General features: G+C 28.8%; 8 protein-coding genes across 8 annotated transcripts; 4 read left to right on the top strand and 4 right to left on the bottom strand. All coding sequences in view use genetic code 6, as the record gives it.

The window, feature by feature from the left end:
* Nucleotides 1-41: 41 nt before the first annotated feature.
* On the bottom strand, nucleotides 42-1335 carry PTMB.459 (Serine carboxypeptidase). The annotated part of the gene is made up of 2 exons (XM_001347250.1): nucleotides 42-1246; nucleotides 1275-1335. 2 exons carry the CDS (start codon nucleotides 1333-1335, stop codon nucleotides 42-44), a joined length of 1266 nt encoding a protein of 421 aa, XP_001347286.1.
* Nucleotides 1336-2215: 880 nt separating this feature from the next.
* Nucleotides 2216-6199, bottom strand: PTMB.458 (Protein required for meiotic chromosome segregation-like transmembrane protein). The annotated part of the gene is made up of 7 exons (XM_001347249.1): nucleotides 2216-2530; nucleotides 2553-3495; nucleotides 3521-3918; nucleotides 3941-4435; nucleotides 4461-5613; nucleotides 5642-5890; nucleotides 5919-6199. The coding sequence occupies 7 exons, from the start codon at nucleotides 6197-6199 to the stop codon at nucleotides 2216-2218; spliced, it is 3834 nt and encodes a 1277-aa protein (XP_001347285.1).
* A 158-nt stretch (nucleotides 6200-6357) lies between these two features.
* Nucleotides 6358-7281, top strand: PTMB.457c (hypothetical protein). Its single annotated transcript, XM_001347248.1, has 1 exon — nucleotides 6358-7281. One exon carries the CDS (start codon nucleotides 6358-6360, stop codon nucleotides 7279-7281), a length of 924 nt encoding a protein of 307 aa, XP_001347284.1.
* Nucleotides 7282-8338: 1057 nt separating this feature from the next.
* On the bottom strand, nucleotides 8339-10292 carry PTMB.456 (Protein kinase). The annotated part of the gene is made up of 3 exons (XM_001347247.1): nucleotides 8339-9529; nucleotides 9557-10149; nucleotides 10175-10292. 3 exons carry the CDS (start codon nucleotides 10290-10292, stop codon nucleotides 8339-8341), a joined length of 1902 nt encoding a protein of 633 aa, XP_001347283.1.
* Nucleotides 10293-10390: 98 nt separating this feature from the next.
* On the top strand, nucleotides 10391-11911 carry PTMB.455c (hypothetical protein). The annotated part of the gene is made up of 1 exon (XM_001347246.1): nucleotides 10391-11911. The coding sequence occupies one exon, from the start codon at nucleotides 10391-10393 to the stop codon at nucleotides 11909-11911; it is 1521 nt and encodes a 506-aa protein (XP_001347282.1).
* Nucleotides 11912-12083: 172 nt separating this feature from the next.
* PTMB.454c (Centrin) lies at nucleotides 12084-12687 on the top strand. Its single annotated transcript, XM_001347245.1, has 4 exons — nucleotides 12084-12163; nucleotides 12191-12364; nucleotides 12390-12531; nucleotides 12559-12687. 4 exons carry the CDS (start codon nucleotides 12084-12086, stop codon nucleotides 12685-12687), a joined length of 525 nt encoding a protein of 174 aa, XP_001347281.1.
* Nucleotides 12688-12729: 42 nt separating this feature from the next.
* PTMB.453c (hypothetical protein) lies at nucleotides 12730-14972 on the top strand. Its single annotated transcript, XM_001347244.1, has 6 exons — nucleotides 12730-12879; nucleotides 12906-13066; nucleotides 13089-13334; nucleotides 13360-13906; nucleotides 13933-14133; nucleotides 14160-14972. The coding sequence occupies 6 exons, from the start codon at nucleotides 12730-12732 to the stop codon at nucleotides 14970-14972; spliced, it is 2118 nt and encodes a 705-aa protein (XP_001347280.1).
* A 481-nt stretch (nucleotides 14973-15453) lies between these two features.
* Nucleotides 15454-17754, bottom strand: PTMB.452 (hypothetical protein). Its single annotated transcript, XM_001347243.1, has 1 exon — nucleotides 15454-17754. One exon carries the CDS (start codon nucleotides 17752-17754, stop codon nucleotides 15454-15456), a length of 2301 nt encoding a protein of 766 aa, XP_001347279.1.
* Nucleotides 17755-18027: the final 273 nt, after the last annotated feature.

The raw sequence follows: 18027 nt of genomic DNA, 5'->3' as shown, positions 1-18027 counted from the left end.
TTGTAAAATAATATCTGATATTTATCAATATATATACTAAATCAATTCCAATATTCATCTTTATTAAGATGATGATTAATCATTTCATATAGGACTTATGGTTAATCAAAAACAGCAGCATGGCCTGCATTGTATATTGTTACCATAGTAAACTTCTCTGTTTTTTTGAAATTGCCGACTGTTCTTCCATTACTTTTAAAAATAGATTTTTATGCTGATTTCCATTAATAAATTTAATCTGACTTAAAGGTTGATAACCAATTTTGTGTTCCGGCTGGATTTATGCTTGCGTCCATCTAACCATTATAGAAAAGGACTGTTCCTTTGTTTAGTAAGTCTTCAATAATTTTGGTCAAATCAAAAGAGAAATCAGGTTCCATCTGCTATTTTACTTATTAATTACAAACTTAAGTAATAGTGTTTGTAATTCCAAACTAATCTTTATATTTACTCATAAAATTAATCCACTCATTTGATCTTATTTCTCCTTGTTTTAGTAAGATATTTGATACATCAGTTTTTGCAAAATTCTCTAATTTATTAAAGTAAGATGTAAATGCTGATCCAGCTAATTTATCCTACTACTTTAATATCATCGATTATAATAGATATTCTTCTTTCTTTGTAATTTTCTTAAATTCATCGCTTATATACCCATTCACATATAAGTATGAAGATATTGATGAAGTTTAATATAACATACTTTATAATCCATTTCCAATTATAATTCCTTAATAATTGAACTTGATGTCACTATTAAGTAAACTATTGGAAAATAGAGGAGCAAAGTGACCTGTGTAACTGAATCCAGTAAGGTAAGTCTATGCTTATTAGAATTCGGGATGAACCTTGAAAAATTCAACCATAAATTCTACAAAATAACCTGAAGCTTGTAATGTTGAATTAATTTATATATCTCCTTAGCTAAATCCAGTTCCAAAGGGTTGATCAATGAATAAAATTGAAGCAAAATCATTCCAACTATTATCCTTTTTTTGAATTGTAAAGTCAGCATCAGATTTTTCAATATGGAATGGACCAATCAATTCATAAAATGCACTTTATGATGAACAACCAGGACCTCCTTAAAGCCAAATCAAGAATATGTTGTCTTTTGTGATTGTTTACTCGTTGAACCCTTTTTAGTAAACTAATTGATAAAACATATTATTCTTTTCTTTTAACAATCCTGTAGCTGATCCACTTTCAACATCAAAATCAATCGCTAAATACTTGTTATATAATTCTATGAGCTTGTAATTAATTTGGATTACCTTTTAAAGATTTCCTATTGATAGCGGCATGTGCAAAATAAATAAGAATGCAAAAAATCATTAAATAATTAATGAAATATTTACTAAAATAATTATATAAATGTTTGAATAACTTCCAATTGTAAATTAAATTAATAAGCTATCTATTTATACACATTTGAAATTACATACCTCTATTGATAATAGTAGAATAAGAAATTGATAAAATAAAACCTATTCTTTGTGAATTTTGTTATTAAATTAATTCTCCACTTATATTTTTTCAATTTTGTAAAGGAAGAGAATATTTATTGATGTCAAATAAAAGTGGTACTGTCCTAAAGCGAATGTAACAGTGTTTTTACATTTTCAATAGATACGATTATTGATATTTAGGTTTAATTGATAAAAACGATATAAATAAAAATAAATGGCAGATAAAGGCGGAGCCAAAGGAGGAGCAGGAGAAGAGGGAAAGGAAGGAGAAGATAAAGAGCCAGAGAAAGGATGTTGCGATAAATATGCTGAATGCTTAGTCGTGACTGGTAAAGTAAATAATTGATTTCTATATTCAGGCTGTCTACTCTTGTTGCCTGGCTATTTGTACCTGTATAAGAGAATGTTTGGCATTTATTTGGTACCCATGCAAAGAAAGATGTTGCGGTTGTCTTGATAATTGTGACAAGCATTACAATTAATGGAAGGATGAAGGATTTACAGATGTATGAAATTGAGTACTGCAGATTTTGTTTTTATAATTAAATTTTCTCCATAAAGACCATTTTTGTTTTTCAGTTATTTACATAAAATCTAGATACAATTTCGAAAAAATAATGTAATTCTAAATAAAAGTCTGCAATATATTATAGAGATTTGTAAGTGTAAGATATAAGTATCTAGTTTCTAATGAAAATAAATTACTCAGACCATGGTCTTATATTTATAATACAAAATAATTAAAATCAGAAAGTATTTTGACTGTCTTCTTGAATTTTAGCACTCTTTCCTTCTAAAAATGCATATTTCCTTAATTCTTTGGATACCCAATAAGGACAATCAGGAATGGCAGCTCCAAGGATATATTTAATAAGTAATAAAATATGTTCTATTGCTGCTAGTACTAAAGTTTGAAATAAGGGATCGGTATCCCCAATCAATTTTTCAAATTCAGATTTATTTACGATCCCTATCACTATGCAATTCATGAAGGTAGAACAATAATTCATAATCTCAAAAATGGATAGCCAAATTCCAATTGAATCAGCAGCTTAAGCTCTCTTTAGTAATGTAATATCTTACCTCTCGTTTTAGCACATTTTAGTAGTTGTAGATGGAAAATTGTAGGTTGATGTATTGATTTAACAGAAAGAAAAGTGGAGCAGCAGCGAAGGCAGGAGAAAACATAGTTGTATATCCAAATTGAATGGCTATACTAGTATACTCATTATATAATTCCTTTTATGGTTACTTATTATGGCTATCCTCCATTATTTGCATAAATTTAATCTAATCTTGAAGGGGCAACTTGTCATTTACATACTACAATTCACAAATTTTGAAATCTTTACAATAATCCTAAAATTTATCAAATTAACCCTCGAGACCCCATTTCAGATATTTATAGAATAAAAAAGGCATGCAATTGCTGGTTAAATTGGAGATTAATCCTCTTGTAATAATTATGCTGGCTACTGATAAAGTTAATTGGGTCTGATCTGATTTAAATAATACAGCATAGACGACAGAGATGTAGGAGATTAAGAATTCAAATAAAAACACTTTTAAAACATAAGAGTATTGCATTGCTAAATCAAATTTATGATTTTCCCAATTAACCACTGATTTGCATAAGCGTTTATATAGGTCGCAAAAGACAGTCATGCCTACTCCATTAAGAGAATTAATTATTATTGGCATATAGATATTGTTTGGATCTTGGTTTGATTACCAAATGTTGAAGGCAAAGAAGCTCACTACTATAATAGATATCCCTAACAATATTACTGGGAATTCAACTATCAGCCTTCTTTTAAACGTTGTAAAATAATCATAGATTCCTATTTTATTTGTACATTGATTGATAACATATTCACCAGTATACATAACCCTTTAAGGCTCCTATTATTTGAATTTATGCATATCCCAAATATATTTAAACTCAGATTCTCTATTTTTCCATTTCTCCATGAATAATGTTGCCCAAAGTGACATAAATAAAGCATAGGCTGGTAAAATGGAAGCACTTAATTATACTGATTAAATTTTACTGAACTTTATCAGCAAACAGCTGATACAATTGAATAGCAGAACCAACTAGAGCTGGAATTATAAGCCAGCCTACAATTTAAACGTTAAAAGAGATATACCAGGCAATCACAGGTCCATAATATGCTGCTATGGAATTTAATGGTCTTAATGAAAACTAGTGAGTTTCAAATCTGATTGTGTCTCTGATGCAATTGTATTGGAGCTCTTTCCATAACTAATCAACTTTTTATTATTTTGAATTGTCTTCAAGGGGAAAATGAGATATCACTAAACCCTCTAAAATAAATTTGTCTAAATCAAATTCTTCATTCAATGTATTAACAATAAGGGATTGTATCTGCAAAGGTTTAGGAAATTCGTAATGATCATAATCTCGATATTTAAATTTGGCTAGATGCTATGATTAAAAAAGATATTACTTTCTTAGTAAAATGATAGCATTCAATCTCATATTTATCCGCTAATTTATAAATAGTATTTGCTGTTAGTTTCAACACGTAATAATGATGTTTCATCTTATTTTCTTATTAATTCCTAAGACAATTATAATTTGGAGTGTTGATTACTATGAATTCAAAGTCCATATCATTTTATTAAAGAGATTATCTAATATTCTGTAATTGTAACATAACAATATCTTGATTAACATCTAAGGATCCCTTTGTCTAAAGAACGTACATATATCCCATGAAATTAAAACTTTGTTCATTTTTTTTTAGATATTAATTCTCGTAAAATTTGACCATCTTAGTATCGAAGGTAAGTTCAAAAGGTTTTAAACATCTATGGTTTAAGACATCAACTGAAACCCCATTTTCCACTAAAATCTTCATGCATTCATAATTGTTGATTTCAATTGCTAAATGTAAGGCATTCGAAGGATTCAAATCAGTCATCATATTGAAGGCATTATTCTAATAATCAATAACTCAATAATACTTTATTAAATATAACTTTGCTCTGCTGAGTTTTAGTCAATTCCTCTTCGGTAATATAAGGTTGTTTCTCCTTCAGTTCTTCTAGCTCTTTGTATTTATATTCATTCTCTAATATAAATCTTAGAATATTGTATTTCCCTTTGTTTGCTGCAATATGTAGACAATTAAATCCTTAATATTAAATTAGAAATGGATTACATCCCTTTTTTAAAAAGTATGTAAAAAATTCTATAGACTCTATTCTTGTTGACCAAAATTATAATCTGCACTCAAACAATTACCTCTTATTTTAACTCTTTGTATAATGAAAGATGTAGTAAGGTTCATTATTAAAAGTTGTACTTTTTCTTTTGAATAATTTCTATCCTGGTTTCTTTAATGAGGGTTTCATCGATCTAAATTATTGAGCATCCTTCATCGACAATCTAAAATCCTCTTAGGATATTTGCATTTCTTGAGAAAGTTGCCTTCCAAACTAAGAAGGTGCACATGATTATTGGCATTATGATGGTTAATATCGAGATAATTCGGAGCGTGAATAAATATTATTTGATTTAAAGATACGAGGAATTTCTTCATCTGATTAAACCAGATTTTTTTATTGATTTCTTTCACTTTCCAAATCACTTTTAGAATTGAGTATTTTATTTGATTAATCAAAATAATTTTTATGAGGATCAATAAATATTGTATTGGTTGGTTACATTATTTTAACAGTAGGAATTTTTTCTGCTTCTGGTTCATTAAGTTCTTATTAGGAATCATCAAATGGAATTTCATTGGGTATATTTTTATTTGGTAACTTTGTCATTCTCTCTTTGATTTACTTAAATTATTAACTTAGTCTAGAAGTTAAGGAATCTCTTTTTTGAGACATAGTACATGTTTATCGAACCTTTGACATTAAGGTCATCGTAGTCAAACCTGCATGTAAATAATTTTAGGTTCTTTCTTCAGATTCACTGTCAATTTCATTAGCAGGTTCTTTCAATTGCAATCTATCTCTACTATCATTGCCTTGCGACTTTAATGACTGAGATCTAAGAGTCATAGTCATTTAAGTATTGAGGTTTCGGAGATTTTTAAATTGGTGATTGTAGACTGTTTATGCATATTCCACAACTGTTGCAATAAAAATGCCTTTGTAGTTCCTCCTAAAATACATGAAATTTATAAAAATACTAATATTCCTAAGGTCTGTTTTCCAAGAATAAATAATCGACAGGATACATGCCAAATTAGTCGAATTGGTATTGTAAATCGGGGTAATTTGACAAGAGGAATTTAATTAACTCCGTGTTTCCATAATAATATGCCCAATGAAGTGGAGTAGCTCTTTAATATGGATTATCAAGTCGGACTACAGCCTTATTCTCGATTAACAGTTTGATTAGGCTAAATTAAATCAAGGAGTCTTGTTCTTTCATGAAGCTGCAAGTAATTAGAATATTGAATTTACCCTTTAATGCTCGCTAATTCTAAAGGAGTGTAATGATGCATATCGGTCTTATTAAGATCTATGTATTAAGAGTAGGATTGTAGCCAATTTTCCACTAATTCCAATTATCCGAAATAGGCAGCCCAATGGACTACATTGCGTTTCTAGTTATCAATCATCTTGAAAAAGTGTTAAAGTCCTTGTTAATTGCCAGCTAGATTTTCACGAAAGTAAACTGCCAAAGTTTATGCGTTACCATCTTTGACCCATTCTAGTAATTGAGTTTGGGTTATCTTATACATTAATAATGAGAAAAAATAATAATTGATTAATTCATTTCTGAAATATCTAATACATATTAAGATACAACATAAGTATTATCGAATCTTAACGTATGGATCTGAGCCATACATTTATGTAAGTTCGGAATCCTAATGACATTATAACAGATAATTAATTAATGAAAACATTGCATTTTCAAGATTAAACATTCATCCAACCTTATTATACTCCTAGAGGAGACTCATATAGATATGATTATCATAAATAATAAACGATGTAGCTTTTGAATAAGGTTAAGAGACATCTTCAAATATGTGACTCAACTAGATATCGATGTGAGAGGAGATCACCGGTTGATGTCAAATATTTAGATAATCAACTGCGAGATGAGGTTAAAGACGACTATGTAGAATAAAATGCAGACCAAGAATTCAAGATCTTAAATGGAACATGTTTAAAAGAAATGTTAGCATATAACAACATTCAAGATGTGCGTAAATCTGATGAAGAATATGAGTTTGCTTAAACAATGATGCCAAAGTAGAGAAGATTAAAGAAATTATAATCAACTATATTAGTTACTAAACTAGTAAGGGCCAAAGGTATAGATAAGAAGTCAATCCAGTAAATAGATAAAGAAAAATTGGAAGAATTCATGTAAAACCACAAGGATTAAATAAAAGCAGACAAAAAATCTAAATTACATAAACTGAAACTTCCCAATATTCCAGAGGCATCTTCCAGAAGATTTTAGAGAGCAACTATAACTACCTTTAGAGAGTTTAAATAAAATTCATCTGAAGTCGATGGTTCGCCTTTAGTTTAAAGATAAACTTCATTGACATTAATATCAGATACCAAAATTCCAATAGTAAGGTAGGGACAGTCAAAAAAAACAATTGGTTTATTAATTGATAGAATAAATGAAGAAAAAACAGCAATAATTGAATAAAAAAAGGACATAAAAACTTCAATAGCAAAAGTATAGAAACATTTTGATAAAATAGATATATTTGGTAAATTGGATCGACAAGAAAAATTTAATTATTTAAAATTTGAGCAAAGAATTTTTGGCAAAGGTAAACATAAGAGATACTTTTGAAATAATTAATTTTTTTTGTTAAAAGCTTTTTTAAAATTCAATTCATGATTGTTAAAATATATATTTTATGAATTAGTTATAAATAGAGTTATTAATAAAAGTATCCTTAAATGTGGTTTATGAAAATTCTATTTTTCAAAATAAGGAGATAACTTATATGCTAAATTTACTGCTCTGCTATTTATAATCTTGCTAACATGATTTCTAAAGGATATTATATTGGAATGCTGATAATATTTAGATATAATACTACTTTATGCTTATTTTGAAACAAATAATAATTCAACCATTTTGGAAATATAAATTGCATAATAAGAATATGATTTTATGTTTCTTTTGTGTCATTTATTTGGTAAAAATATTATGTACAATATTAGATTTGAATGAAGTTCAATTTATAGTTAATGCCTTCAATTTTTACTGGTCTATTGATATTTGAAGCTGATTTAAAAAACTAATTTAGATTTAGAAATATTACTAGTAATATTCTATGTTGCTTGTTTTATATGAAGATTAAAGTATTTCCAATTTATTATTCTGATAGATTGTAAAGTTTAAATTTAACTAGTATCTGTATATTTATAATAATTTAAAAATTATAAAAGATCAAACCTATTTATGGTTGTTTTTAATGTATATTCAAATGGACTGAAACTGAACATACATTTGTGTCACCTTAAATTACTTGATTAATTGAGTAGTACAGCTTATTTGGTATAATTAGAGAAGATAGATTTTTTTCAAAATAAAGTTTACCAAAAGGATGAGAAGTAAATTTAGAGCATGCTTAATCTGATCCCATGATGATTGACTACTAGTGTTATGAAGTATAGATTGCAACTAATCTCTTTTAGGCAGTAAATCCATAAAAATATCTATTAATAATTTTCAATTTCTATGTGATTGGATTTACTCCATCACATCTTTTGCATGCCTTAGACTCTAAATCAATCAGACAGTTACATATAATGTACCAAGTACATAGATGCATGATGTAATTAAATAGAGGAATTATGTGGACTGTAATTAAAAAAAAATAAAATAAAAATGTATGAAATCACATTAATTAATGTATTTACTCTCTTATTAATTTTGACTCAATATTCATCTAATTCTACTAAATTTGGATGTTCTTTTTTATTGATTCTATTAAACATACATCTATGTTTAAAGATTTATTTTTGATATTGAATATTAAGACTTTGTGATAAGTAAGCAACAGTAACAACAAAACTTAGGATTATTTGCTGGAGTGTTCTCCTGAATTAGAATTTAAATAGGAAATCAGATTATTTACGAGTTATTTGAGATCCCTTAAATCTTAGTTTGTATATATTTGTTTATTTTGAGTATAATTGATTAAATCTTTATGTAAAATAACCATAGTATTTATCTCAACTTTGCAATTCACATGATTAGGAATAAGTTCCAATTAATTACTCAAAGCCTTTATTAGTTATTGAATTGAAGATTTGCCTTAAAATGGAGAGTGCTGTTGTTGATAGCCAAAGTTTCCACTTAAACTATTAGTTCTTTTAACTCTTTCAGTCTTTGGATTTCTAAACATGGTAAAATAATCAGAACCTTTGTTGTCATCTAATTAGAATTCTGAGACTTTCACTAAATCTAAGTCATAGTTTTATTTATTCGAAGTATTTGTAGAATGTGATTACAAAGCACTTGGAGTTCTGCATGAGTCATTATTACTATTAAGTTTTTGTTGAACGTTATGGATTTTTTCCAAATAATTGTTTAGCTCTGATCTTTAAGTGGGAAATTTGGAGTTTTAAGAATTGCTTCTTTCTCTCTCTACTTTCCCTTGAGTTTGCTTTAGTTTTTCTTTAAGATCCAAATAACTAGTAATCTATTTTTATTTTTCATTGATTGGTGTTTTATTTTCATATCGTTTTGCTCCATCATTAGTAAGAAAAGCGGTATTACTAAGACTTCTATTATGTTTGTTGATTTATTAACATAATGATTCAGTTCTTTATTTAATTCTAAGCATCTGTATGGAGTATTTCGATTAATTGTAATTTTGATTTTCTCTTTGAGTTGAAATTTAAGTATCCTCTTTCACTGTTGAAGTGGGAGACTCCTATTGATTGTCAATTGTTTTTAGATTGATGTTAACAGAATTGAATAGATCTTCCCAACTCCATCTTTTCTCCTCATTGATCTGGAGACAGCCTTTGATGAGTTTCTTTGTATTTTCTGAAACTTATGGGTGCACTGGAAAAGACAAGGGCTAATTGATTAAAATTAATAAAATTACTTTTGAATCCAATTTATTCATTAATTCGACTAGGTTTTGAGAATGCCAAGGAGTCATGCCATAAAGCATCTCATATAGGATTAGTCCTAGTGACCAAACATCACACTTGGAAGAGTATTTAGTTCGTTTTAAGATTTAAGGACTCATGTACAATGGAGTGCCAACCAAGGAATTCATGATGGTATCGAGATTGGCATCAATTTATTTGGCAAAGCCGAAATCAGTGATTTTGAATTGGTTGTCGTGAATGAGAATGTTGGCTGGTTTGATGTCTCTATGGATGATTCCAATTTTAAGTAGAGCTTTGATTCCTAATAACAAATCATTCATGATCTTGAGAGCTTCATCTTCTGGAATAACTCTAAATGTATGAATACAGTACTTTCGATTCTTGATAAATTCCCTTAGGTCTCCTCCATTGCAATACTCAGTTATGATGTATGTATTATTGGCACTTTGTAGTACATCGAGGAGTTTAACAACATGCGAATCATTAATCTTCTTCATAATTTCAATTTCTGAGGCAATTAATTGATTGGCGTAATCGGTAAGTAGTAACTTTTTGTCAATCACTTTGAGTGCAACAATTTTGTCTATGGATTAGAAATGCAAGTATACTATCAAAGGTGTTTCTTCCTGCATAAACAGTGCCATAAGCACCTTTGCCCAATTTGGCTCTGAAACTGAACTGATAATTCTAAATTTTTTTATCGGGAGGGTAGCTGAGGTGTTACATTTTATATTTTGAATTTGAAATATTTATTTAATGTTTAGAATTATGTTATAATTTAAAATTTATGGTGAAAATAGTTTGATTGAATTAACTCATAGTAAATGACAAGAGTTAATTAATCATTTTCGTCAATTGTCTTGAAATACTTTCGCGAGATTACCAATATTAATGAGATACATAACATTTTTTTATTGATTTAATTATATATATAATGGTAAAGTATTTCGATAATATTTGGGAAAACATCCTTGTAGTTGCTTTGGGGGTTGCTCCTCTTCTATAGAATTTGGTTGGTTTGGCCTGGAAGAGGTAGAATAAAAGTAAGAACTCATGCATTTAAGGATAGACTACTAAGCTGCCAAGTTAAAATTTAAGGAAAAGAGAAGTATTTTCATTCTGAATTTATGTTCAATTTACACAAAAATAGCAATCTTGAGTATGTTTACACTTTTGTCAATATTGCAAATAGTCATCAACACTTAATTTCATTCAGAGTATGTAGTGTGTTGTTAACTAGTTACGTTTTGATTATAATTATAGAATTTTGTTAGATAATTAATTACTTGTTGGCAGGATTGCAAGTATTTGAAGATGCAGATATATACGGATAAACAACATTTGTTACTCAATTAAATCTCATAGTATTTTATGGAATATCTATATAGTTGCAATTTTTGTGTTTTTGTGGTTTTGCAATAATCCTCTTTACTTGGCAGATAAATAACAAAGATAGATTTGTGATCATGCATGAAGACACTAGTTGTTGGCTAATGTTCATCCTCAGAGGAATAGTCCTCATGCTCTTTTCAGTCTTCGTCTTCTTTATGCCATAGGATAAAAAGTTGCTCCAAACTATAGTCTCTGAGTACAAATACAAAAAATAACTGCTTGGTAATGATGAAGAGACATAGATAAGGTAATAGCTATTGACAAATGAATCCACATTTACATTTTGTTAGCCAGACATCGAAAAGCAATCACAAGTAACCGATATTGAAGTGAAATCCTTCCAAGACAATAAAGATCTTAATAGTTAACGAAAATACATCATTTATGAGATTACCTTCAAATATCAGAACAAACACAAAATAGTATTTCGATCTTTCAGTGACTTCCTAACATTCCACAGAGATTTAGCCTTGACATATCCATAGATCCAATTACCCCATTTCCCTTAAATGACAAAATACCTAACTCCATAGGATATTGAAAATCGAAGAGAACAACTAGGCGTATTTCTCTAAAGAATATCGAGTCAATTCAATGGTAACGACATACTCCTAGACTTTTTGAATGCTACTGGAAAGTGTTTCCAATATAAACCAAAAATACCTTTGCCACAACAATAATAGCAGAGACCCAAGAAGATTGCAACACAATAACAATATACCAAAGCAAAATCAATCCAAAGTTTGATCCCAGAAACCATTTGGGAAGGACAGAATGATGAGGATGAGGAGAGCATTGAGGTTGATACAAGAAAAACAAAAAAGGCTTCGACTTATGTAAAGATGCATTTTGGAGAGGAAGAACCTCAATATTAGAGATTTAATAGTGCTAACGATCTAGATGAGGATCAAAGAACTTTTGACTTTGAGAAACCTTCGGATGGTATTATTTGATATTTGAGTTATTTATAGATTAGATTGGGTATGATCAATTTTAGGATGATGATCATGATCACTCTTTTGAGGAGGAAGAAAAGCATTCGTCACAAAATATGATGATAATGTAATGAGAATTATTTTGATTTATATACTATTTTATATAAATATATTTGAAATAAATAAAGATATGAGAGGCAAACCCTAAGCTCAAGTAGCGTAAAAGCAATAACCTTAGAAGTAAGGGAATGCACGTAAACCTCAAGAGAGGTATGGATGATAATTTAGTGTTACTAGACCAGGATTGACTGATGATGAAATTGATGAAATCAGAGAAGCATTCAATCTTTTTGATACTGAGGGTACTGGGAGAGTGGATCCACGTGAATTGAAGGCAGCTATGTAGAGTTTAGGATTCGATTAAAAGAATCCAACTATTTTTAATATGATTGCCGAACTTGAAAATGAGGGGTATTTAGTGCAAGATTAGAGATAGAACTGATGTTGACTTTGATTAATTTTTAGATGCAATTACGTCTAAGTTGGGTAATAGGGAGAGCAAAGATGGAATCAATAAAATATTTGATTTATTCGATGATGATGGCAGCAATAGTATCAACTTGAATAATTTGAAAAGAGTATAAAATCGAGAATTGATAAGTTAGGTATCCAAAGAATTGGGTGAGACCATGACTGCTGAAGAATTGGCTGAGATGTTGGAACGTGCAGCTTCGAATGGCAGAGAAATTACAAGAGAGGACTTCTACAACATCATGGTTAAGAGGGCATTTTGATAACCTTCTAGACAATGCAATATATATATAATTAATAATAAAATGATTAAATTAGAAGCTCACACATTTCATAACAAAAATGTATCTCAACCTATGTTGATATAAGATAAATCTCCTATTGATATAGTAAGGCAAAAGAAAATTATTTTCAGGAGAGAATAGATCAATGATGATTCCAACTTCTTTATTCAAGTATATTAAACAATCTAATCCAACAGACTGAAGATTCATAAGAAATCATCTCTATCAAACCAGACAATCCAGATTTCGTTATGAATCATTTCACCAAGATAGCCCTTTCTGATGACATCTCAGATTTCTAGGCTTTGGAATTCCATGACAGAGCTGCAAAATTATTAGAATTTTATACTTTAAATTAGTATTTCCTTATTATCACATAGAATATAAGTTTAATACACATCTGTTCTATTCTCCAAAATTAATTACGCTATTATGCTTAAGAGATACGCAGCTTATGAAGAATCCTTAGGTTTACTCTTAGAATGTGAACAGATTCTCAAAATTAAGGGCAAAACCTTAAAAAAAGGAACCTTTGATGCTATACAAATGGCTAAGATCATACAAAATAAACTACTTAGATTAAGAGTAATGTTTTAAATTACATTGTTATTTTCTGAAACCAAAAGGTATTCAATAAAATTTTTAGACAAGAAACAAGTAGGCTTTAGACATAGCAAAAGATGCAGTTAAAGTACTAAGGAGTATTCTTTAGTCTACAATCAAATTATGTTAACAAATAACTCTATTTAACAATGTGAATAAAAAATAAAGAGCAAATTCAGAAATCAATTCTCCCAACTTCAAGAATTCTATATCACTGCAGTGTTAGCCTTAATAATAATCATAGCCTTAGAATTTGAGCTATCCATAAATAGTGGAAATTGTATTTAAGGAGATTTTGAATTCAATAAGGAGTGTAATACCTTATGATGATAAGTCGAATGAAGGGGGTAGTTAAAATAACCTGCTAGTGCGAAATCATCAGAATAGGAGTCAATCTCTATTTACAACTGAACAGATATTTCAGACTCAAGCGAATAATTAATAAAATAAATTATTCAGTGTTATTGATGATCAGCATCCTTTGTTATAAATGTAAATTTTGGGATTGATGCAATTAACATATGTAGATTTGGAAGAATTATTCCCCATCAATAGTTATGAAATGGTTATAGCGGAAGAAGTAATCTTAGAGTTGGTACTTGATTCTAGAATATATTATAGATTATGTTAACTGGCTTAAGTTTTTATAGTATATCAACTGAATTAAGATTCCTGAATCTTCAACAAAATAAAATGAACATTGAAATCTGGTTGGGAAAGGCCTTGGAGATATTTTATACATTTGTTCCTCATTCAAGTTCAATCTTCACTCAGATCTATTAGGTCTATCGAAAACTCTATGGTGTGGATAAGCAATCAATTGTATTTTATTAAACTCATTCACTTAGCCTGAAGATGAAGAAGTTGAGTATCACACCAAGTTGTTGAAGCCTCATGCCTTTAACAATAGGGCTACACTATCGAATAAGCTTGTAATCGTCGTCAAAGTCCCTATTTTACATAAGTCAACATAAGACCCACATAAGATGCCACAACAGACAAATGCAACAATTACGAAACTGTAACAAACTCTGACAGCCAAAAAGCAAATACTCTATCCACAAAAGCATTCTGTCACTCAATAGGAAGCTGAAAAGAAGTTTGAAACATAATAAGAGGAACTAGTGATCTCTCCCAAATAACAATAACAACTTTTTATTAAGAAGTATAAAATTCTATAACCTTAATTGGATATAAAACAAAGAGTAGATATACTAATGAATTAAATTTTAACTTAGTAGTCTAAACTCACTTAAGAAAAGTTAAAATAGAAACACACTCCTATAACTACTCTAAAGTAGAAGTATCACGTCAGCACAAAGATTTATGATGAACCAAAATAAGTGACTCTCACGAATTCATAATAATTAAAAACTGCAATTCCAGTTAGTAGATCATTGTCTAATTCTCGTAAAGCTAGTTAAGTTCATCTCAAAGGTTAAAATAACAACAGTGCAAAGACTGCCTAATTAAGATATCGAAATTAGATAAATACTCTGCCTGGTGATGAACCTTCAAAATAAATTGCTTAATAGATTTCTACTCAAGTTGCTAGTTTAAATCGACAATCCAATGTATTTTGTCTCTTTATTTAGAAATACTTCCTACTGAAACGGACTGATTCTGCCAAGAAATCAAAAATTCCATTTCAATAACGTTGAATTACTTATAAATATATTTAAAATATGTCTACAGAAGCAGAAATAAAATATTATCTTATGAAGACAAACTTTTATTCTATGTTGGGAGTTCCAGAGAATGTTAAAGTTTAAGAACTGAAAAAAGCCTTTTATAGATTCGCTTTGCTTTTTCGCCATCGTTGTATGTTTTTAATCAATGAGTTAGATCTTACGATAGAAGTGCTTTGCTAGGAATGAATACATAATGAAGGACGAAAGTTTTAAGAAGTATTATGAGGCTGAGATTGATAGAAAGTATATAAACATATTGGATCATTAAGGTATGGAGTCGAAAATGAAAAGTAGAGGTTGCTGTTTGAAGATTAGAATTCCTAGTTAGTTAATACTCAAGAAAACTTTTCAGAGATTTTTAAAATATGATTAGTTTGTGTACATTTATTTATTGATAACAAATAATTGAATGTTTATGAAGCAATTACTAATTATATAAAAAATACTAAAATCAATTGGAGTTATGAGGGGTTTGAAATTATAATATTTATCGATCAGGTGATTCAATCTCTTATTAATCAAATTCACAATAACCAAAAAACATTTATTATTTTCCTAAAGGCGAACCCTAATCAAAACAAGGAGAATTAAAGAAATTAGGTGATTGATATTCATGAAAATAGTTTCTTTAAACAGGAGAAATCAAATCCTCTTATATAAAATTCTAGTATTTTATATCCTATTATTCTATTGCTTCTTAATTCGCTTGTTCTGCTCCGGTTAATGGTTCAAATTTTAAATTAATATCTTACTCCTCCTTCTAACTTTTTTGAGTATTTTACTCCTTCTTCTCTTCTTGTTTAATTGAATCCTCATCTAAAAATATATCATTTTCTATTTCAATTGCATTCGGATTGATTTTGTGATTTTAATTACATTATTCATCAAAATTGTCCTTCTCATCAATTATAATGCAATATTGATTTTGATCATATTACTATGGTATTTTTCTATTCACTATTGTATTTAAATGATTCAATTCAAGTTTATTGAATTCTTAGACAAGTTATTGGTCTAGTTATTTATTCTGCCTAGCTTTTAATAATTTATTTCTAAATTATACTAAACTCTCTAGACTTTAATACATATCATTAATGTATGTCCTAATAAATCTTATTTTTTTGATTTCTTATCTATTAAAGGAACTAACCAAAGGTTAAATACTTTTTGATTAGAATACAGTAATACTTGTAAGGCAGTTATTGATTGTGTATTAATCTGGAAATTTGCGATTTACTAATTTCGATAACTTTTCTAAAGAAAATGGAGCAATTTCAAAATTCTTGTTATATGGCAAAGTGGCTTATTTCTTATAACGATTACACAAAACATTTTCAAATTCGTGTTAATCCACAGATAGATTTAAAGATTAAAATTATAAAAATGCTTGTTTTTTCACCAAATCAATGGCATTACATTCGATTTGTCCAATTGTTAATGATTCCCAAATGCTGCAAATCACCTACTCAATTAATGTTTATTTATTTGTTTAGATACTATTATAACTAGATAGAATTTATTTTAGACGATTTTAATCTAATATAGGACATGGAAATCCTATCAATTATAAACTTAATTGCTGTTTTTCATAAATTTCAATTTTCCTGGTTATATCATCAATATATTAACACGGGATAGCTAATTATTTGTGAATGTCAGTATCAATACCAAATTTATCTTACAGAAAAAGCTGATCCTCGCATTTTGATTCAGGATTTTAACTGTTTTCCTAACTAAGATTAGATTCTGAATCAATGTAATTCAAGAAAGTCGATGGGAAATAGCATTTTTCTGTTTGCTTTTGTTTCTTCTTTTGCTTTTTCGATCTGTAATCTAAGCTGCCTTGATTTATAGTTGTGAAGGTCTTAGCTGAAGTCTTGGTTTCTAAGTAAGATATTGAATTCTTCTCTGTCTGATTATCGACATCATTGTGATATCTTATTCTCTCCTCTTACTTTGAACTATATTTATCGCTTAACAATAGATCTATATTTATTATTTTGTCTAGTTCTCCAGATAATTAATTAAAACTATCAATCACTTCAGTTACATTAAAGTAATCCCTTGACTCAATTACAATAAGTAGATTTCGAAATTCTTCTAATTTATCTATTATTGATTAGATGTATTTTCTTATCCTCCTCACATTTTTTAAATCAGTGATGTTACATAATTATTTAAAATCCTCCGTGGATTTTGCATCAAACACTTAACAAAAACAGGGGTGACGGAGACTTCTCAAAAACATAGGCATAGGACTTTCTAACAAAGCAAAGAAATTTGCATACTCAAACTAAGTATAAGGTATTTTACTATAATAGGGATTACAATATCGGGATTCAAAAAGTGATTCGATTTCCTACTCCCATTCCTTGTTACTCCATTCTATTTTAATCCCTTTTATTGTCAGGAATTATTCTACCCTTCCTCTTATGGTTTATAACCTAGTCTCTTGATCTTCCATGCTGGTAACTTCTCCTATGAAGCTTATCAAGACTCTAATCATTCGTTTCTATTCAATTTCGTTTTACTCCATTATGCCATTGAGATAGGCAAATATTTGAGTACTATCTACTTGTATGGTTGGAAAACCAAACAAACAAACTAGCTGTCGTTTTAATAAGTTCATATTGCACTTGTCCTTGATTCTTTCCAATTGTTGTTTCTCAGATTCTGGATACTCCACATCAAATTCTTAGGAATACCAATTATGTTAACACTCTAAATCGAACATATCATCCTATTCAGACATCAATTTATTTATAAATTATATTAATTATTCTAACATCACTATTTAAGAGACACTGTTACAAGCAACCTGATATCACTTCCTCCTCATACCAGTTTTCCTTACTTTCTGTATTTAAAATTCATTTGGTCTCTGAACGATAATGGGAATAGTCGAATTCGATATTAATTAAAATTTGTGAAAATTCATGTTTTGTGTAAATATTGAATTCTTTCATCAATATATTCTTAATTTTATATAGTTTTACACTAGTCCCATTGATATCAATCATAAAAT

The sequence above is a fragment of the Paramecium tetraurelia genome, assembly GCF_000141845.1.
Source record: "Paramecium tetraurelia macronuclear, complete genome".
Lineage (NCBI taxonomy): Eukaryota > Ciliophora > Oligohymenophorea > Peniculida > Parameciidae > Paramecium > Paramecium tetraurelia.
This window is presented reverse-complemented; position numbering and strand designations above follow the sequence as displayed.